The sequence below is a fragment of the Elephas maximus genome, chromosome 6 (genome assembly GCF_024166365.1).
Source record: "Elephas maximus indicus isolate mEleMax1 chromosome 6, mEleMax1 primary haplotype, whole genome shotgun sequence".
Taxonomy (NCBI): domain Eukaryota; kingdom Metazoa; phylum Chordata; class Mammalia; order Proboscidea; family Elephantidae; genus Elephas; species Elephas maximus.
The window spans coordinates 72,575,138-72,598,108 of record NC_064824.1 but is presented as its reverse complement, the minus strand read 5'-3'; the positions used below and the strand labels follow the sequence as shown (position 1 = coordinate 72,598,108).

The following is a 22,971-nucleotide window of genomic DNA, read 5'->3' as shown; positions in this document are numbered from 1 at the left end:
TTCTAAGATGGCTCCTATCCTGGAGGCCTCTGGGATTCGTAGCAGGACTTACTATGGGGTGTCACGCCTGTGCAGTCTCCCACTACCCAGATTCGTTTCCCGGCTGGGGCTGTAGCCCCTCATTGCCCCTGGTGGAAAGTCACACAGCAGTCACAGGTGGATGTTCAACACATGTCCCTGGGCCTGGTTTTCTCCAGCTGCTTCTGAAAGGCAACTTTAAAGAAGTTTGCAGGCTATTTTTAGATACCCAGCCCCACTGTTCTGGGGAATGGCTTTGTTTCTGCACCCTGGCCCATTTCTTGTTATTTTGTTTGCAGATTTGGGGGCCCCTCCCTTCTCTGTCTTAGTAAGTCTGGAGGTTCTACACTCAGCCCCCTATTACCTCCCTGAGAGTATTGTCTGTTTTTTTTTTTTTTTAACTTGTTCCTCCTCTAACCACAGCAGTCTCTTCCCTATTTCTCAAACAGACACCCTCTGATCTCAGGGCCTTTGCTCCCTGTCTTAGTTTTAAACTGTGGTCAAAGGATAAAGCCCATATTCTAAGAGACTAACCGAGGACCCTCCTAGAGTTTGACCCTAACTTACCCTTCCAGACCTATCTTCCAGTATTCCCCTAATAGTCAACGCTCAATAAATATTTATTTAATTGAATTAATCTTCAGACTTTCTAAACAGAAGCTCTTTTAGCCTTGAGATAATATGTTCAGAAGATAAACAAAAAAGTGGCCAGGGAAACAAGAAGGCAGTTAATAGTGAAGAAGAAAGAGAATAGAAAAGGGGAAGGACAACAGAAGATGATATGCCCCTTCCACAGTTTCAATTTTTGTTCATTTTCCTCCTGCTTAGTTCCAGATTCTTTAACCTCCCCTTGGCTTACTCTGATTTCTCAAAATAAGTTACATGGTTTTGTATCTTTGCACTACTACTACTGCCTAGATGATAGAAGGCAATGAAATTGCCAGACAGAAAAGTTAGATGCAAAGCAAGATAGAAGTTTTACAAAGAACAGATGTTTGTGGAGATATTAAATGGAATTAGGCTATAAATATTTTTAAATTTGAAATAATTTTGATCCCACAAGACTAATTCAAATACAGTTTTTCTGGGGGGGGGGGGTGGTTAATACGGCTGCTAACCAAAGGGTCGGCAGTTCGAATCCGCCAGGCGCTCCTTGGAAACTCAATGGGGCAATTCTACTTCATAGGGTCGCTATGAGTTGGAATCTACTCGAGGGCACTGGTTTTTTTTTTCTTCATTTCAAGATAAGACCTCTGCCACTAACCAAAAGGTTGACAGTTTAAACCCACCCCGAGATGCTTTCAGAAGAACGGCCTGGCGATCTGTTTCCTAATGGCCACAGCCGTGAGTAGAAATCGGCTCCACAGCAACCGTTTTTTTTTAATATATCTGATAGATTTCCACCGATATAACCTGTTTCCTCTCAGTACATTGAGTGAATATGCATGTAGTTTTCACCACAATAGAAATACAAACGGCCATATATTGACCGCTTATTCTAAATCAAGCACAGCTTTACAGACATTTTAATCTGGTTTGATTTAGGAAACAGGTCAAGGTCACAGTGTCTTGAGAAAGGCGGGAGGCAAGATTTAGACTCACCACTGACTCCAAATCTTTGCTTTTAAGCTTTATACTATAAAAAGGACTAGGCTGACCAAGAGAGGAACTGGAGGATCACACAAAGCTGGGGTTGAGGGAAAAAACGAGAGGCCTCCATATCGGAGATTCTGAAGTGAGCAAGACTTGCACTCACCAGCAGAGCGCCGCCATTTTGTGGGAGCCCAGCGGCCGGAGACTCCCGGCTCGCGGCCGGGGGCGGGGCCTGGGGGCGGGGTCGGAGCCTGGGACCGTGCAGGGGCGGCTCCCGGTCGTGGGCGGGGCCTGAAGGCGGGGCGGGGCGGGGCGGGGCCGTACGGCCGGCGAAGGGGAGGAGCTGACCAGGCCTCGGCTTGCGGGCCCCTGACTTTATCCGAAGGTTCCTGGGCTGCTACATCTGGCATCCGGCAGTGCACTGCAAGGAGGGCTGGGGGGCGGGAGATGACGGGAATTTCCTCCCTGCTGACTGTCTGCGAGCACCGGCTCCCTCCTCCTCGCAGCCCCGGGGCTGCAGAACTGGCAGGTGAGATGGTCCCCCGGGACGCCAGCCTGAGGGGTCCTGGCCTGGCCTTGTGGGCACCCCGTGTCCCCGACCACGATTCTTGGGTCCGGGCACGTGAGCAGTACCTTGCCCCGAGGCCCGCTGCCTGCGCCTGCTTGTCTCTGTCTGGCAGCGCCCGCCTTTGGGACGTGCGGGGCCACCCGGGAAGGCTTACGCAGGGGAAAGGGAGGCTTATCCCCAGCGGTGACCGCACCGCCACCCCCCAGTTTGGGGGGCTCCTCAGTGCACGTGCGCCTAAGCTGTCATTCGGGGGCTCTTCCCTGTGTCTCGAGGATGGCCTCAGTATCCGCTCCTGCTAGCCCAGGTACCTGGAGCATTGCGCCAAATTTTCACCCCTTACCCCTTTTTGAAGCGAGTCAGTAACCGTGAGAAGACTGAGCGATCTCATCCTAGGCACAGACCCCAGGCTATTTCCACTCCCACTGCTGGCCCCCCCGGCGTTGGGTGGCAACTGCTCCCTGGGCAGCCTGTTTGGTTAGAGACTCTCTGCGCCCCGTATCCTGGAGGGCCAAAGTCTGTCCCTGATGACAAGGGAAGGAGGCAGTGCTCAGCACTCCCCACTCTGGGTTTCTAGGTAGGACATTTGGTTCCCTGGAAGTAGGTGGGAGTGGGTGGATGGTGTGCTGCTGATGTTGAGTGCTTTAAGAGTTCCACTCTGTATTATGCTTTTGCAACCGGATAGAGGATATTGCGCGATTGAGAAGTAGATGGCCTGAGAGTTCAAAGCATTCTCTTTGAGGTTAAAAAAAAAAAAAACAACCTGCCCGCTTTCCCATTTTCACTTAATAATTGCAGTTATTTACAATTTCAATGTTTCACTGATGTCATCCAAACCAAATATGACGTGTCCAGAAGTGGTTTGTACGTAGCGTTTCTCTAGTTCCTGCCCCGGTGAGAGGTCTCACTCTGACAGATCAACTTGTTTGTTCTATAACAGGCTTTGTTTTTAGTAAGATGAAAAGACATCATAAAATGGAATTTCTTTTTGAACTTCCCTTGATGTGGTTCCTGTTTATTTCAAAAGAATGCTTAAGAAAACATATTTTCCTCCCCTTTAAGAAGTTTAGGATGAGATAAAACTTTATAAGTCCTCTTGGGTTATTTATTTTGACTTTCCCTCAATTAGCAGGTTGTTGTTGGGTGCCGTGAAGTCGATTTTAGAATCGTAGTAACCCTATGTGACAGAGTAGAACTGCACCATAGGGTTTTCTTGGCTGTGATCTTTATGGAAATGCATTGCCAGGCCTTTCTTCTGCAGTGCCACTGGTGGGTTCAAACTGCCAACCTTTCGGTTAGCAGCTGAGTACTTAACAGATTGCACCATATTGAAAAACAGTAAAAGAAACCTTGTGGGAAGGCGCAGATTACTTTCAAAGTTTTTCTCTTGATTTTGACGAATTGAAAGTTAATCCTGGGCATTGCTACAACTATTCGACCATCACCTTCAGAAAAAATTAGTGGACCACACTGATATACTAGTGTAGTACAAATAAAAGATTGTGAGTAATATGAGTTATTAACACTCCAGACAAAGAAACAGAGTCAACTTTTTAAAAATGTATGAAGGCCCTACTGGGCCTTACTCTTTAGCAGTGCCTTTTAATATTAACTCCAAATATTAACACCTTTGTTTAATTGTTTGGCAGTTTCTTACTTCAGGTATGTGTACTTGTCCCAGCAAGTAACTTTCCCAGGATATAATTTGATTCTTAAACTTCAAGTATATGAACAGTATATTGACCACTCCTGTCTAATCCGGGTAGAATATTACTTGCCCTAATCCAGATTAAATGTGAGGTTTTTGAATGGTTCTGTTTATGTCAGGGTAGCACAGAGAAAATTCTCTTACACACCCCCACGTATCGGTTGTTGCCCATCTCTGGCCTGCCGTCTGAATCATTCAAATGAGATGTGGGTGTTCCAGGACTTAACCTTGGCATTGTAAATTTCAGGAAGCATAGGCTTTTTTACTGTCTACGTTATGTAAGGCTACTTTAGATGGTTAGCAGGGTAATCACTGAACAATTGGCAATTATCACCATATTAATTTCAAGTTATTAATAAAAGCCGATTTGTTCAAACCTTATGTTCATTGTGTCCTTGGCAGCAAAGGGGAAGTCTCTGATAATTATAGTAATGTTAGCATAAAGAATTTGTTCCTTGCTTTAACATTTTCTGAACACCTTCAGAACATTTTACAACACATTTTGTGTTCTTCAACATTTTACAAACATCTTTAGAACATTTTAGAACACATTTTGTGTTCTTGAGCCTGTTGCTATTATAAAAAACTTAGAATACTTTATCATTCAGAAAAAAAAATTCTGCTATGAACTAGATAATAGCTAATAGAGGATATTGATCCATTAAAGGACAAAAGGCTTATTTAAGAAAAAAATTTTTTTTAGTGTCTCCTATGTGCCAGGTATTATGCTAGGCACTGGGCTTTGATGTGGTGAAAAACAGGTGAAATTGTGCACTACAGATTAGTAAGTAAGCACAAGTAAGCCTGTGCATACCCTTCTTATTGGCTAGTCTGTCCCTGAAATGCATACTATAACTACAAACTGAGAAAAGCAGCCTAAAGGAAAGGAGCGTGATTCTATTTGAGAAAGAATCCTGGCCTGGACTATACGTGGTCGGAGGAGCCTTACCTGAGGAAGCGACTCCTAAACTACATGATTTGGTGGATGAACGGCTGTTAACTACGTGAACAGTGGTGGGTGAGTGGATAGAGAAGAGAACATTCTAGAGTGAAAGGCATGCACAAAGTCTCTGTGTCACAAACGAACTATGGGGCATTTAGGAAGGCCAGTGTGTGTAACTGGTGTAAAGGGAACTAAGGGTAGGTTGGTGGGATGCTATCATTCCTTTTTTCATTCTCTATATAAGTTTTAGTTAACTCTTATTAAGTGATTACTCTGTGCTAAATGTGATTCTAAGGATTTTACTTGAATAATCTCAAGTTCTTTAGTTTATCACCATTTTCAGTTGAGGAAAATGAGGCACAAAAAAGTTAAGTTCCTGGTTCAGAGTTACGAAGTGGTACTCTAGTACACTCTTCTTCCTATCCTATACTCAGTTGTGACCAAGGCTGGGAAGGACCCTCTGGTCCCAATGTACTAGGTAGCCTGGACTCTCCTGGAATTTCCAGAGAATTTGGAGGCAGATGGACATTCAACAGAGACTCAGTGGCTCCCATGCTCTCATTCATTATACAGAGCTCAATCATGAATGACTGGAGAGGGCAAAGGGCCATCACTGCAGCTACTGGTATTTGTGGATCTTATTTTACTCATGACTGATACTGAATATAGAACAGCGACATGAATTTTATTTTGAACTGATCCACCTTTGAAAGTAAATTTATCGTTGGCTCCTTTTTTTTTTTTTTTCCTTTTCCATTGTATTTTTCCCTGGTAGTAGTTGAAGTTAGTATGTATATTTATTTGGTCATATAATAAGTAAATAAGTCTAGGTATGCCAATGTTTCATTTCAACTAGAATTCTTCTTATTGATTGTCACACTTAATCGTTCTTTTCTTTCCAGAGATTTGGTTGAAGTTGGAGAGTGAGAGAAAATGAATTCCTTTTCTGATTTACCTGTAGAGAACTTCACCATAGCAGTCAATATGTCCAAGACTTTGCCTGAAACAGAAGCGCATGGATTGAATTCCACTAGTGACCCACCTTCAATGTCAGTATCAAGGCTTTTTCCAGCCTTACTAGAATGCTTTGGCATAGTCCTTTGTGGCTACATAGCAGGAAGGGCCAATGTCATAACATCAACACAGGCCAAAGGACTAGGAAATTTTGTCTCCAGATTTGCACTTCCAGCTTTATTATTCAAAAACATGGTTGTACTTAATTTTTCCAATGTGGATTGGTCTTTCCTGTATAGTATCTTGATTGCCAAAGCTGCTGTATTTTTCATTGTATGTGTTTTAACTTTATTGGTTGCCAGTCCTAATAGTCGATTTAGCAAAGCCGGACTTTTCCCTATTTTTGCTACACAAAGTAATGACTTTGCATTGGGATATCCTATAGGTAAGTTATTTTTAATGTACTTTTATTTTTTAAGTTCTTAGAACTTTTAAGTGTTTTAAGAGATAACATAACTTAAGCCTTTAATTTACTTAAGATTTGGTTAGTGACTTATTTATACTCTTTTTTATCTAAGAAATCTTCCATAATCTTTTTCTTAAATATATCTAAATTGGGATGAATTTCTTCTAAATGTCAGGGTTTCAGGATCCTTCAAATATATAGCTAAAATAAATGGTCATATTCTATAAACTTTGTGAATAGTATTTCTAGTAGCATTCTTTTTTTTCTCAGTAATCACATTGTTGTTGTTGTTGTTAGGTGCCATCAAGTCGGTTTCGACTCATAGCGACCCTATGTACAACAGAACAAAACACTACCTGGTCCTGTGCCATCATTACAGTCGTTGTCATGCTTGAGCTCATTGTTCTAGCCACTGTGTCAATCCACCTCGTTGAGGGCCTTCCTCTTTTCTGCTGACCCTGTACTCTGCCCAAGCATGATGCCCTTCTCCAGGGACAGATACCTCCTGACAACATGTCTAAAGTATGTAAGATGCAGTCTCCCCATCCTTGCTTCTAAGGAGCATTCTGGTTGTACTTCTAAGACAGATTTGTTCGTTCTATTGGCAGTCCATGGTATGTTCAATATTCTTCGCCAACACCACAATTCAAAGGCATCAATTCTTCTTCGGTCTTCCTTATTCATTGTCCAGCTTTCACAGGCATATGATGCGATTGAAAATACCATGGCTTGGGTCAGGCGCACCTTAGTCTTCAAGGTGACATCTTTGCTCTTCAACGCTTTAAAGAGGTCCTTTGCAGTAGATTTACCCAATGTAGTGTGTCTTTTGATTTCTTCACTGGGGCTTCCATGGCTGTTGATTGTGGATCCAAGTAAAATGAAATCCTTGACAACTTCAAGCTTTGTTTATCATGATGTTGCTCATTGGTCCAGTTGTGAGGATTTTTGTTTTCTTTATGTTGAGGTGTAATCCATACTGAAGGCTCTGGTCTTTGATCTTCATTAGTAAGTGCTTCAAATCCTCTTCACTTTCAGCAAGCAAGGTTGTGTCATCTGCATAACACAGGTTGTTAATGAATCTTCCTCCAATCCTGATGCCCCGTTCTTCTTTCATAATCACATAAAAAAAAAAAAGAAGGTTTAATTTCCAGAAGGGACCAGATTCTGATTTAAATTGTGTAAAAAAGATAGGCATATGTCTATATCAAAAAAAAATTCTTTTAAATCAAACCCATTGCTGTTGAGTTGATTCAGACTCATAGTGACCCCAGGTGCTTCAGAGTAGAACTTCTCTCCATAGATTTTTCAGTGTCTGCAATCTTATGGAAATAGATTGCCAGGTCTTTTTTCCATGGCATCGATGGGTGGATCCGTAGCTGAGAGCAAATCATTAGTACCACTCAGGGGCCTTATGTAAAAACAAAAACCCCAGTGCCTATAAAAATTGTCTCTATTAAATGCTAAGAATGGAAGTTTATGAGTGATTTGTCTCTCATTTTTCTTACTGTCTAGTGTATATACATATGGGTTTTTTACATAAAAATTGTTTTTCAACTTTTCTTCAAAATTTCGATGCATCCTAATAGAAGTTAATTTCTTGTTTAAGAACAAAAATGATGAGGGTTTTCTGACTTTCCAACTTTTCCTTGTTTACTTTTCTAATTCTTTAAGCAGCCTTATTTCAGGTTTCTCTATGTGTGTTTTCCTGATGAAACAGTAAACATGCCAATTTGGGTTGTTAAAATGTCTCAGAAGGAAACTTATGCAGAACACTCTTCCACCAAGAAAATGTATACCTATTCACTGCTTTTTTTATATTTTTAAATTTAAGATTGTTTTGCTTTGATAATGTATCGTAATATGAGGACCTGAATATTCATTCACTCAGACGGACCTGTTATGGGCCAGTGACTGTGGTAGCTGCTGGGAATACACCTGTGAAAAAGTTCTTGCACGTATGGAACTTACATTTTAATGGGAAAATGAATAATAAAATAAAAATTAATATATCAGGTGGTGGTAAGGTCCATAAAAAATAAATAAAGCGATGTAGCGGAATGGGAATGAGGGGTGCAGTTTGAGACAGGATGGTCAGTGAAGGCCTCTCTATGATAAGTCTTCTGAGCAGAGACTTGAATGGACCTTATTGAAATGTACAATTGAAATCTACTATTAATTTTCAGTTTTCTTATCCAGTGGCTTTAACCCCTCACCTTATCTCCCCGACTTATTTCACCACTGACACCGAAAAAATTCTAGCAGACTATATTTTTCATCTTTTTGCCTCCTTCTACCTCCCCTCCTCCATCTGACCTACCCTATACCTAGGAAATTAAATAACTAAGTAAAGCAGGAGGTTTAAGAGAGAGGAAAAGCTGGACTTTAGATAGCTAAGCTGCAAATAGTCAGAAACTAGATATGTGTTCCTTTATGGTTATTGAATTTTAAAATAAAGGATAAACCAAGCATTTTAATAAAGACTTGAGAACTAAAAGAGCAAGGAGTTAATGTGCTTATCTGTCTCTTCCAGGGCATTAGTAATATAGATTTGTCGAGGCATTTATATTATAAAGACCTTAGAAGTGGCTCGATACTGTAGTGTTATTATTTAATAAATACTCTTATATCTTAATTTATACATAAACTATCAGTATATAGATTCATGCTATCATTGGTTAGTAAATATAACTAATAGAACTAACATTTGTAACTTTATGCTTTGCAGAGTACTTTCTTAAATACTTATCTCATTGAGGTAGGGCAGATATTATTATCCTCATTTTCAAATAAGGAGGCAGGCTTATAGTTTAATTATCTTATCCCAGGTTACATAGCTAACAGGTGACAGAGTAAGGGACTCACACGTAGGTCTTCTGATTCCAAATCCTGGGCATTCTCTTATGCCACACAGTTACATAACATGCCCATTTATTTAAACTTCAGGAGACCCAGCCAGGCCTTTTAATACATTAACTTTGGAGAGAGTCAAAGTTAGCTTTTTTTTTTCTTACATTATACTAAAAGTAGTCCATAAAAATGAGTACCAGTGGAAAAAGACCTACTAGATTAGCTAATCCGTTTTCATAATGAGGCAGACATTCCAAATAAAAAACATAATCAGCCATTTTCCTCACTGCTTTTTCTATGTCCCACATTTTTTTGGGGGGTGGTTTATTAACTCAGTGAATCGTAATAATCGTGGTCCCAGCAGTGTGCTAGCCCAATTTCTGTAATGATTACATTTGTAGGTTTTGAGTTGTAATTTTTATTTATTTATTAAACTGCAAATAATGTAAGAGCTCTTGTAACCTTAGGTTGTAGGCAGTAACTTTACCCAAAAAGCAGTAGTATGGACAGAAGTCCTTCCTCATATTCCTGCAGATTGGCAGGTGTGGTACAGAGCTTTAAGAACCATGCTCCCTGATGAAGTATTTATTGTTGCTGTCCATGCCCATCTGCCCCCTGACCTGTACAGGGGAACTGAGAAGACTGTCTCTAGAGTGAAGACTCTTTCTGTTTGTTTCATGGCCTCTCCCAGGCACTCCTGCTCTCTTATTCATAAGTGAGCATTGTGGACTATGAGAAATGTCCTTTTTAAGACTGACTTTGCTTCACAACATCTGTCCAACTTTGTGGTGACTCAGGAAATTCTGACAAGGAGGAGACAGATAAGTTTGTCTCCTTTATCTCTATACTGTGGCAAATACAACAGTCTATGAAATTGCATTAAAATTATTTATCTGTACACACGTGACACAAATCTATAGTGCATTATTACAGATTAAAAAAGAAACTTACTGTTGTTTAGAACAATTCTTTTCAAAGGAACTTTAAGAAATCTGAGTGAGAAGAAACTAGGACTCTACCAAGGTGAAATGTTGATTTCAGCAAATCAGAATGGTTCCCTGCCTCTGTCATTAAAAGATACTAATAGGGCATAGTTAAGTCTTATAATTTATTCTTCAAACAATGCTGATAGCATAAGTACCCTGACTAATCATAATTATGCTCTAGTGCTTGAGCTGTAAACAGAAAGGAAATGAAGCATTTAACTATATGCCATTAAATAATAGAATGATCTTGTCTGGGTCTTTGTGTTCTTTGCTCGGAATTGAAACCCTGCAGGAATCAAAATAGGAGCCACAGTGGGTGGCTAATTTTGTCTGTTAGTTCTGCAAAGCTATATAATAACTCCTCATAGTGGGATCCCCCCCTCCCCCAAGAGCCTTATTTATAACCACTAATTAATTAAAACTCAATAGTTAATATAGGTCACTGCTCTCATATATATTTTTTTAAGTTTTGAAAAACCATTTTCAGATTGGTAACAAAAGAAAGGCATTTCCAATTTATAGATAAAGATGTAATGTTTAAATAATTATGCATATGAATAGCAGAAATGGACTAAAATTTCTGTATTGAACTCTATTCTTCTAATAATTTAATAAATATTTTATCCCAATTTTTTGCTCTGCCCACTAGACTAGAACTTTTTTTGGTCCTTGTATACCTGTTCAACAGACTTAAAATACCCTTATAATAACCTGATTGGTAAATATTCAGAACATGTAGAAACTAAAAAAATGTGGACATACAAATAAATGAATTAACTGATAACAGATATAAAGTGCTGTGTGTTACAAAATACATTTTTACTGTACCTGAAAGCCTTTGATTTGTTACAACACATTCATTGATGTGTTTACTTGCTCAGTACTATGCTGGGGACTATGGGTTATAAAACGGTATCTTGAAGGAACTTAGAATTTATTGAGGCCACACTAATGGGGAACAAAGTACCATAGTCATTCAGAGAAAGACCGATCAACTACGGAGATGGAAGATTTGGTGGAGGAAGTGGTATCTGAACAAACCTGAAATGGCAGGCAAGATTTGGATAGGATAGGAGAGGTTTCAAGAAGTTAGAGGAAGAAGGTGTGATCAGCACGTAGAAGCAGTGATTATGAACATGGTGTTTGGTTTGACGATGACATTGCATTGACTGATGTAGGCTTTGCATTAAGAAGTAGTGAAGTTTATGTTAATAGGGAAGAAACTCAGAAAAGGAGGGTGAGTTTGGTTGCATGTAATCATTTGAAGAATGTAATCAATGTCATTGAATTGTACACGTAGAAACTGTTGTATTGATACATATTTTGCACTGTATATTCTCAATAACAACAGCAAAAAAGTAGTAGTGAGAGATGAGTTGGATAAATAAGGAACCACTTGTGGAGACTGAGCTGTGAATGTCAAGTGAAAGGTTTTATAGCTGATCCTGTGGGTGGTAATCCCAAGGAGCCCTGGTGATACAGTGGTTAAAGCACTCAGCTACTAAACAAAGGGTTGGTGGTTTCAACCCACCCACCACTCGAAGGGATAAAGATGTGGCAGTCTGCTTCTGTAAAGATTTACAGCCTTGGAAGCCCTATGGGGGCCATTCTACTCTATTCTATGGATTACTATGACGAATCATATAGAATTGACTTGATGGCAGTAGGTTTTGTAAGGGTGGTGAGGACCATGGAAAAATCCTAATTTTTGGAAGTTAAGATTTAGATGGTACTGTAGGCAGTGAATGAAATCGATGAAAGGGATGGTCGAGAAAACCCAAAAGAATATAGTTTGGTAAACTCATTAAGAAACCCAATTTGAGATTTTTGACTACTAGTAAGTAGTGTTCGAGAGGAGAAATCCTGCAAAAGTGGCAAGTATTGGTGACTGGCTTGCGCTGAGCTCTTAAAACAATCTAAAGTGGATTATGTGTAGTAATTAAGTGCTAGTGTGGAGAAAAGTAAGGGGCATTAATTTAAAGGGCTCTCAGTAGATCACAGAACTAGAGTTCTTTGCTGTCAAAGGAAACAACATATGTAATTCATTTTAGCCACTTGGGAAAATCCTTGTACTCAAACTGAAAGCACAAGGCTTTTCCAACATATATGCTCTATTTTAAAAAATTGAGCGATACGTAGTTATGGAGATAGACTATCTAATCAGAAAAAGTTTAACTATCTAGAAATAGTTATCAAAGTTTCTGCATGCCTTTTATTTAAGATACGAAACCTTATGAACACATGAAAGAAAACCACTAATTGTTACAGAGATAGCATATCTAATTTGGAAATCAGTAGAAAGAATTTGTGAAATTTTATATAATCAAATATTTTTGTTTAACCACTGCCTTATTTGGGGAACACTGTAGACTTGTGGATGTGCTTAGCTGAAAAACAGGGACTAAATCTTGTAAAACATAGGTTTTAGCTAGTAAGAACAAGGTGTACTTGTAAGGTTATATGATCAAGTTACATAACTTTAATGGGACATTTGCATGACATTAACTGAACTTATGTATCCTGAGTAAGTAAACAAATATATTTTCCACCTTGTGTCACTTTATCTTAATGTAAACTGAGAAACCTAATCTTTTACATTCTTCACGTGACTACCTCTCTCCTTGTGAGTGATTATGGCTGTTCTTTTTTTTCTTTTATCTTTTTTCACAACTTCAAACCAATTATGAGTCAGCCTTTATATGCATTAAATTGAATCATTTTGGAATGCACTGCCAAAAATGTGTCTGGAGATGCAGGCGATCTGACTTGCCCTGATCAACCCAAGACCAGGCCACAAACCCTTATGTCCCGCTGGAAACTGCTAGAAGTCTGACCCAATCTACCCACCCCTCCAAGGAGATCCATCCTATGCAGTGGTTAAGTTCAACAGTCATCATGTATAGTCAAACCCTTAAAAAGATCTCTGAATAAATCTAACATAGTCATATTTTGCTATGAGTTGGAATCGACTCGACAGCAGTGGGTTGGGTTTAGTCATATTTTAGTCTCTAACGTTGTTCTTCAAGGAACAACAGGCGAAGTAATTCGTTTGTATTTGGGAGCATGTTATATATATGGGAAAAAAAAGTGAGATTTTTGTTTTCCCTGGAGTGTATAGTTGAATTTACATTAGTTAAATGTGCATTGATGTAACTCCACTGTATCTCCTTCCCAAACATTTCTTAGATTTACCATCCCACCCTACTTCTTTCATCTCCACTGGTCTTCCTGAAGGCATTCATTCCCTTTCATTGTGCTCAAATGGAAGCTGCTTATTTTCTCATAGCCTGCATACCACATGAGCAATGTAGTATGACATCCTCTAGCTACCTTGCACTGCTTTTAGACCATTGCTCTCTGCTTTTTTGTAAAAACTTCTTCTTTGGGGTTCATGCTGTCTGAACTCTCCCTCATTGCCGCCATCTGCTGAACTCATCGTGGTCATTCCCCCTATTCATTGAAGACCTTAATATCTGCCTCACTGTCATCTTCTCTACCCTGAGTTTTGCCATTATCTTGTTTGACTTTGCATCCATTCGAATCCCACCAAATTCTTGACCTTTTAGTTCCCTGACCTCTTCATTTCCAATGACATTTTCCTCTACTCTGCTTTCGCCACCAACTCTCTTGGCTACATCCTGGACCTAGTCATCTGTGAAACATTAAGTTCAATAGCTTACTGTCTGACTCACTGCAAACTCCTAAACTTCTGACTACAGTTAATTCTTGAATTTCATAGGGACCTCCAGTCTCTGACCCCTTGACTTTCTATCTGCCATCTCTCATCTTCCCTTATTTTCCTATATAGCTTGGATACCACAGACCATCACTTCAGCCTTTTGAAGTGAAGTCAATAATCTCATCTCGCTTTCCCCCACGACCTTCTATCTCACCCTAGCCTCATAAAACCCCAACCCTGAATTAACAGTAGACCCTTCTACTGATTCTTCAAGGTCATTTTTTCTGTTGGTTTCTCTCCATCAGCAGGTAAGCCTGTTCAAGTCTGCCTCATCTTAAAACAGTGCTTCTCTAACTCCATGTCTCCCTTTCAGCCTTCTCAACTTTAAGGCTCTCTCCTGCCCATTAGAGGCAAACTGAAGGATTTTCAGTGCTTGTTTTTTTCCTCTTCCTTGCCTCCTGCTCTTTCTTCAATCCTCTGTAATCTGACTTCTGCCTTATCACTTTAGTGAAACTGCTCTCTCCAAGGGTACCAAAAACCACCTTGTTGCTATGACTAACGAAATGTTTAACTTACTAGAACTTTACTTTCAATAGTTTCTTTTTAAAACTCTAAAATTATGCCCCCTTTTTTTGAGACTAGTCTTAGCCCCTAAATAGCAAAAGTTAGTGGTTTCACTAAAAATAATTTTTTAAAAGTTGTTTATCATTTTTTGAGTTAGATAATATTCAATATAGTATGTTTCTCTTCCTTTCAGCATTATTACTAAAATTTACTTTTCTAAAAGTAGGCTGAGGTTATTGTACACTATTTAGATTAATTTACAGTATGCTATAATTAAGCACAGGAAACATTATATACATAACATTTTAAAAATAAATTCTAATTCTTGTTTTTCAGTTGAAGCTTTATATCAAACTACATACCCAGAATATCTCCAGTACATTTATTTGGTGGCGCCAATATCTCTTATGATGTTAAACCCTATAGGGTTTATCTTCTGTGAGATCCAGAAGTGGAAAGACACTCAAAATGCTTCTCGAAACAAAGTAAAAATTGTGGGACTTGGATTTCTGCGTGTATTACAGAATCCAATAGTATTCATGGTCTTCATTGGAATTGCCTTCAATTTTATTCTTGACCAAAAGGTGCCAGAATATATGGAAAATTTTCTTGATGGACTTGGGAATTCTTTTTCTGGATCAGCTCTATTTTATCTTGGTGTTACTATGGTAGGAAAAATAAGGAAACTGAAGAAGTCAGCATTTGTGGTATTAATTCTTCTCATCACAGCTAAACTGTAAGTTTTGCTTATTTAACATGGAGATTGTACCAAAAGCCTAATTTAGCCAGTTCCTTGGAGTGTGTCTCCAACTCTTTTCTCCCGTGCATAATCCCCAAACCAAACCTGTTGCGAACGAGTCAATTCCAACTCATAGCAACCTTACAGGACAGAATAGAACTGCCCCATAGGGTTTCCAAGGCTGTAATCTTTATGGAAGCAGACTGCAGCATCTTTCTTCCAAGGAGTGGCTGGCTGGTGGGTTTGAACCACTGACATTTTGGTTAGCATCCGAGCACTTAACCACTGCACCACCAGAGCTCTAATGTTAATCAGGGTCTGATATTAATCCTTGCATAGTCTGATATTAATAATCCTTCCTATGGGGTAGTTATGACTTAAAGGAAGCTGTAATGTTGGTGTATTGTGAAAAGTCATTTCTTCTCTCCATGTAGGTTACTCTTTCCATTTCCTCTCAGAGGATAAAGATTCTTGGTTACCCTTCAGCTTTTACATCATTTTACTTAATATCTCCTGACGATTCATTCTGATCATATTTTTAAAGGAATTCTGTAGCAGTTCTCATTTTTCTAAATCTATTAAAATCCTAAAGTCAAAAGCATGATGAGAACAATAATTTTGAATATAAACTATATTTATCTCATGAATTTGGGGAAAACAGTAATTCTCCGGTTGGCTGAACTTTCTCAATATAGGTAAGCCAAAATGAATGATTAATATCAGTCATCTGATCCTAGCCTGACCAAATAAAAAGCTCTTATCAGCTTCTTAGTTAACAGTTTTTCAGCTTGGCTCACGGAGTTATATTTTATGGTGCAAGTGACATAATTTTACTATAAAGTTATCCCAAGGTACATGGAGCATAACTTTATTATTGAATGTAATATGAATGTGGTGTAAAATGGTATATTATCTATATTTTCAAAATAATAAAAGTAAATATAAGTTCTGAAAGTGACTTAAACCAAAAACCTGTTAGCATTGAGTCTATTCCAATTCATAGCAACTCCATGTAAGTTATTTAGGGTGGTGTTACGTTCCTAGGAAGAAAGTATTAGTGTTACCACAGTAATAAATTTACGTAGTTCTCACAATGATAGTATTATAACATTGCCTTATAAGTAGAATTTAAATGTTCTTATTTTTAATCTTTTGTTTCTAAGTCTTTGATACTTATTAGATCTGTTACTTTTTTCTTTCTTTTCTTTTTTCCTCCTTGAATTAAAAAAATACATATAAGATTAGTTCTCTCCTCCATCCCAGACCATCTCTAGATGCTGCTGTACCAATGTTATCAACCTTGGTCTTGATCTTAATTTTTAAGGTAACTGATAAACCCCATTAGCTCAGATATAGTTGATATGCTCTTTGTATGGAGTCCCGAAGGACTTGTTTAATAACTGATGCGTCACCAGGACCTGATTTCACTAATTTTTTGCCCCACCTCATGCTTTGCTCAACGTTTTGTCTTTAAAAAAGATGAAGAGTTAATTGTAAGAGATACCTATTTTTCTCCTGATTTTTAGAATCTTATTTAGCAGCATTATTATCATTAACTGAACCATTAAACCTCTAATCATAATAAAGATCGGCATTTTCTTTTCAAAATGTAGTTTAGTAATTTTCTGGAAAAAAGTTCTTATTCAGATTGTCAACCTTTTTTTTTAAAATCTTTTAACATTTCAGTGGACCAATAAAGGAAGCAAGAGACAGCAGCTATAATTGCAACTGTTACAAATTTTTGCAAGAAAATTATTTGTAGAACAACAACAAAAAAAAAATCAAAGCATTTTTTCTCCTAATTCCTGATGTTTGAAGTATTTCTAGACTATTGTTACTTTTAAAATGGCTCTAAGTTGAATTCTTGATGCTTTCAACAAAATGTCCACAAGTAGGCATGCAGATAATATGTGCATGCAAGTAAATAGACATGCTAGGCAGGAGACAAGAATAACCTAATGCCAAGTTCACTAGGGCAATCTATTCCTTGATGACCAGCATGCATTGTATATCAAGTGAATGATTTCTTGTTGCTTCAGCCTCGTGCTGCCACTTTTGTGCAGAGAAATGGTGGAAATCTTGGACAAGAGCGACAGTGTGGTCAACCATACAAGTTTGTCAAATTATGCATTTTTGTATGGTGTCTTTCCTGTAGCACCAGGAGTGGCTATCTTTGCAACACAGTTCAACATGGAAGTAGAGATTGTATGTATATATTGCTTTCTAAGTTTGATTGTGTGATTAGTAGAAAAATGAATTTTAAAAATGCAGAAATCAGTATCCTTTTATGAGACTTTATTATCTATAAACTACCTTATTATAAATAAGAAAGGATCATGTAATATACACAAAGAATTATTTAATCTGGGGGTTTTTATTCAGCCATGATTTTTTTCATTGGTCATTTTAGTTTCAAGTATTTTATTGCTGTTTTTACATTAAAGTCTATAAGTTATTTATTGAAGGTTAACTTTTAAAATTTTGAGGAAAAAAATTTGTTTCATTCATTGATAACTCAACCACCAGATGCAAAGTACCACATAATCAACTGCAGTAAATAGCTCAAATCAATTATCACCAAATTATTAACAGGATCTAAATATATTTTTCATGCTATCTACAGCATTAGAGTAAATGTTTTTGAAATAATGGCATGAAACAACTAAGTTGTTTAGTGAAGGTCTGTTCCATAATTTAATCTGTAAAATGTTTGCATGATAATTTTTGTTTCTTTTTGAGTAGCTTTTGTAACCCTACATTTTATGAAATAGTATGGAAAGAAACTGTTCATAGATTTTTCACAGATCATTGTTATGGTTTACCTTCTAGAACCTAGAAGAAAACCATCCATCAGCAGTGGAATTTCCTAGTATTTGTAATGTGCGAATATAAAATTGAGCATAGATTGGAAGAAGAGCCAAGGGAACTTAACTATGTTTTCTTTTAAGGAATCTCAGAAAGGAAGAGATATGGTATTGGTTAACCCTGCTGGATTCTGTAATGTCTTTTTCCTGAATTTTGCTTTTATTTTAGATTGCTTTAGTGTGCTGTGGCTCTTTAGAGTTTAAGGTAACTGTTTGAGATTGTAATTTTTTCCCCAATATGATATCATTTTTGCAGATAACCTCAGGGATGGTAATAAGCACGTTTGTGTCTGCTCCAATCATGTATGTTTCTGCCTGGTTACTGACCTTTCCCACTATGGACCCAAAGCCGTTGGCATATGCCATCCAGAATGTTAGTTTTGATATAAGTATTATCAGTCTAGTCTCCTTGGTAAGTACATGTCAGTATAAGAATGAGTCAGAACCACAGAATGATTGTGAGAATAACTTGGTAATAGAAAGTTAGGAATTTTTGAGCCTAGTTTCTTATGAAATAGAGAAAGCTAAAGCCTGCTCATAAAATGTGATATCAGCCTTCTAATTAGCTGAGTTTTGTCCTTCTGTTTGGAAGTTAGAATTTCAAGGCATGAAATTTAGTCAGACCTGGGTTTGACTCTTGGACCTACCACAAATAGCTGAGTCTCTGTGGAATTAACTTAACCTCTCTAAACTTCAGTTTTCTCTGTTATAAAATGGAGATAGTAAAACCCATTGCCGTTGAGTTGATTCCAACTCATAGCAACCCTGTAGGACAGAGTAGTACTGCCCCCATAGGGTTTCCAAGGAGGGACTGGTGGATTCAAACTGCGACCTTTTGGTTAGCAGCCATAGCTCTTAGCCATTGGGCCACCAGGGCTCCATAAAATGGAGATAATACTTTTATCTGTTTCTGAGAGTTGTTTTAAAGATTAAATGAGATAATATAGTGAAAAACATTCTGTGAATACTAGCTGTTGTAGAATCATGGAGTTGGAAGGGATCTCTGAGATCAAGTCCAAACACCACTTAATGTTAATAAAATTTTAGGCTACTTCTCAAACTGGATATAGCTAGCTTAAATTAAATAATCAACCATTTGACGACTGGAGTATCTTATTGCTCTAGCTGACTATTGAGTTAAAACAATATCCTGGCTGAAAAAAAGATAATTTTTACTGTTAAAGGAAAGGAAATGGGGAGGAATGTGTATATTGGCAACAAATAAAAGGATGAAAAGTGTAATTTTTAAGAAATTTCTCTTCTGTCACATATTCTTAAAGTCTACACCCATTGATAAGAGGGTGTAGGAGCGGTACTATAAAATTTGAGGAGCGGTACTATAAAAATTTGGATTGGCAATGAGAGAAGAAGGAAATCAACTAGCATACTTGCTTGGCCACCATGTAGGTAGAATAGAAACTCAATCCTTTTCAATACAAGGAATATAAGAAGATTAATCTCAGTGTGGGTGATGGTATGTGTTGTTTGAAATACAACAGCCTGGACCTGTGATACTTCGTGAGTCAGCATGGTAGAACTAGAAGGGAAAAACAGAATAGTGCATGGAACTGCATCCCTCACTAAGGCTCCTTTGCTGAATAGCTGGCTGTGAACCTGCGTCCCAGTGTAGCTCTGAAGGTGCAGCACGGCCCCAGTCAAGGCATCAGGTCTTAAAGACCCTTTTATTTCTTCAGCAGTTAATTTCCTATGAAATCTCTCCAGGCTTTTTATTTTACTTTGGCTATAGTAATTTAGCTTAACACCCTTTTTTGGAACTAAACACTTTAAAGTAAATGAAATGTTAGAACTGCCTTCTAAACCGGATAAAGAGGATTCTTCAAAGAGGTGAATCAATGGGTTATCTAGTAAGTAATTATAAAGGTTAAGGAGCCTAAATAACTTTTGAACCTTTTGTTTTTAAGATTTGGTCTCTGGCTGTTCTTCTTTTGAGTAAGAAGTATAAACAGCTTCCTCATATGCTTACAACTAATTTACTCATTGCTCAGGTTAGTAAACACACAGATATTTAGAGGTATGTTTTTCTCTTAGATTATTATAGGGGAGAAAATTACTTTGCTGGGTTTTTCTAGTTATAAGATCAGAAATAATGCCAAATGCAATCAGTTAAAATTTGACTACAATTAAATTATGCCTACTATATTAAATATTACAATAGGTCTTGAACTACCTAAAGTTGAGGCCTATAATGGCATTTGATGATAGCTTTGCATTTTTAATAGATGTAATTGAATCATTAAAAAATGAACTCTCACAGTGTTATTTTTCTAGCTAAATCTTCATATGTTTCAAATTATAATGGAAAGAAGTTTAGCATTTTCTGTGTAAACCATTACTAAACATAAGGTTAGTATTTGGATTGTAGTCATTATCTGCTTTAATTGAATATGTATATGGCTAAAGGGTTTTTTCATCATAAAAGTTAAATGTTTAGTATAGTCAGTATACAATAGTTGATGATTAGTTAATAATTTCAAATGAATAGTTATAACATATTTGCTATGAATAGAACTTACACGAGTGTGGCTGACTTAATAGTTATTTTCTGTGGTAATATTGAGTAGTATGGGTTTTTTTTTTTTTTTTACTACTTACAAAGTTTTTAATAATTTTTTCTTTAGTTGATTGTCTGTGCTGGAATGATGATCTGGAATTTTGTTAAAGAGAAAAATTTTGTTGGACAAATTCTGGTGTTCGTCCTGTTGTACAGCTCCCTCTATAGCACGTACCTGTGGACAGGTAAGTTGGACCATGAATGGAAATTTCACTCTATTACCCTTCTCCCCATTCATTAGAAGCCCTCAGCATCTAGTGATATATTTGAAATCTAGTAGTTCACAATTGAAGCCCCAGTGAAACAGTGGTTAAGACTTGGCTGCTAACCAAAAGGTTGGCTGTGTGAATCCACCAGCTGCTCTGTGGAAACCCTATGGGGCAGTTCTGCTCTGTCCTGTATAGTCAGTATGAGTCGGAATTGACTCCATGGCAATGGGCTTGGTCTTTTTGTTTTTTGTTTAGTTCAGGATTAAAGGCACCCTGGTGGCGTAAGGATTAAGTGCTCAGCTGCTAACCAAAAGGTTGGTAGCTTGAACCTACCCAGTGGCTCTGCAGAAGAAAGACCTGGCAATCTGCTCCTATAAAGATTACAGCCTAGAAAACCGTATGGGGCAGTTCTGTTCTGTCACATGGGGTCACTATGAGTTGAAATCAATTCAAGGACACCTAAGAACAACAACAGTTCAGGATTAAGGCACTCACTCAGCCAGTTACACCCACTGAGGCAGGCAGTCTGCATAGCTCAGTTCAGTTTCCTGATGTGCTCTGTTTCTGCAAGGGCTCAGGTAGCTGTCCAGCCACGTGGTCCTTTTCCCCAGGGCCTTCTGCTCCAGGCCACTGTCAGCTCAGCTCCTCTTTGGAAATTCCAAGAGGGCAGGCACTAGCAACAGGCAGAGGAAGGAGGGAATGGACAGAGATGCATGTGAGATGTGGCCCAGAGCTCACCATAGAGTGCAGTTGAACCAAATAAAAAGTTCTGGCTCTGCCTGAAGCAAGTTACTTAGCTTTTGGGGCCTCAGCTTCATCATCTATAAAACTGGGTTACAATATCTTATTGAATTATTTTGAGAGTTAAATGAAATACGGGTATTTATGCTTGCTACATGGTAGACACTTAACAAATGGAAAACATATTGGTTACTAAATAGAAGGCACCAGAGAACAAGAGAAGTAGGGGAATAAAAGGAGAATACCCAGTGAAAAACACTGTTTCTCATTTTAACCAGCTCCAAAAAGGGTATCAAAAATGTTTTAGCGCATTGGTCATATTGAAATATAACACTCATTTAGGTGCATACACTCTGATATAGTTGTGAAAAATTCTGTCTGGCAATTTTTTGTTCATGCCACTAATTCGAACCTGTAAAATGGCACAGAAAAGGGAATTGTAACATAGAGTAGTAGTGCTAGTTACAGTCGCTGTCAGGAGGCAAGTGGCAGGAAGTGGCCGCAACGGACAGACCTTTGACTTCACGCTTTCAGGATCAAAAGCAAGGCCCACCCGAGTCAATGGCCTTTTGAAGTGAGGCAACAGGGTGGAGAGGAATCACAGAATGAAAATCTCAGTGCTTTTTAAAGGCAAGTATACCTTGCATAAAAGTTTTCATGAGATGTCAAGTGGAGAAAGCCTCAAGAATTTCTATTTCCAAATATAGATGAACCAGCCTGATCTCTAATACTTAGGCTTATTAAGGCTAATTTATAATAAGGATAAGAGAGCCGCAAACAAATCAGTGTGTCAAAAAGACCCAACTCTCTCTGAAACCTTCTTCAAACACGCGTGCCAACATCCACCCAGAGAAGTTGTTCTGAATTCGCTGACCCTGTGAAGATACCCCTTTGTCAGATTATGACGTAACAGAGTTTTAAACTTCAAGTGTCATTTTAAATCATCCCATTAGCCCTTTCCAAATTTCCTTCATTTGCATACCATCCTCTGATTTTTGCTGCATCTACCACGTCTTTTTTTTAAAATCGACTCACTTTTTTAACTTCAGTTTAACCTTATATTAGCAAAACTCCAGGTTTTCTCTGCTAGTTAAATTTTTTTTCAAATACACGTTAAAATAAATGATTAACTAGTCAAAAAATGTCCACCTTTGCCACCTATACATAATCTCTACACTTCAGGAAACACTGGTCTAGTTTAAATCCCTCATTTTGCGAGTTAGGAAAATAAGACCCAAAGAGTCTAAGTGATTCAGCTAAGAGCTCTCATAGCTTTGTCAGTGAGAGATCTAAGGCTAGGTTCTGCTAGTATATGATTTCACTCCAAGAGGCAGGAATTATGAACCTGAGAATTGTGAATAGTGCCCTTGCTACTGTAACATAACCGGCACACTTTTGTGGTTGGTCACTTGTTCCCTGGCACTGTGAAAACCTGAAACCATAGAGTGTGCAAATATACTGAGGCAGGAGCAGTGGGAGTATAGTATTTCTTGAATTTGAATGACGGTTCTTGTGTGGGTCCC

General features: G+C 38.2%; 1 protein-coding gene and 1 long non-coding RNA gene across 9 annotated transcripts in view; one reads left to right on the top strand and one right to left on the bottom strand.

The window, feature by feature from the left end:
- LOC126077811 (uncharacterized) overlaps positions 1-1,820 on the bottom strand; it is a 56,414-nt gene extending 54,594 nt beyond the window's left edge. Inside the window, exon 1 of the long non-coding RNA XR_007517869.1 lies at positions 1,775-1,820. This is a non-coding gene — a long non-coding RNA (uncharacterized LOC126077811). The remainder of the gene's footprint in view (positions 1-1,774) is intronic.
- Positions 1-22,971, top strand: part of GPR155 (G protein-coupled receptor 155) — a 100,390-nt gene that overhangs the window by 24,970 nt on the left and 52,449 nt on the right. For 6 of the 8 annotated variants that reach the window (XM_049887478.1, XM_049887473.1, XM_049887474.1 and 3 more), the window contains 6 exons: positions 5,730-6,226; positions 14,660-15,059; positions 17,102-17,267; positions 18,183-18,338; positions 19,849-19,932; positions 20,566-20,683. In XM_049887478.1, coding sequence (XP_049743435.1) covers positions 5,761-6,226; positions 14,660-15,059; positions 17,102-17,267; positions 18,183-18,338; positions 19,849-19,932; positions 20,566-20,683 — 1,390 coding nt within the window. In that variant the 5' untranslated portion in view covers positions 5,730-5,760. Of the gene's footprint in view, positions 1-1,945; positions 2,141-4,714; positions 4,903-5,729; positions 6,227-14,659; positions 15,060-17,101; positions 17,268-18,182; positions 18,339-19,848; positions 19,933-20,565; positions 20,684-22,971 lie in introns of those variants that run through there. The other 2 variants (XM_049887476.1, XM_049887477.1) reach the window with 2 other exon arrangements.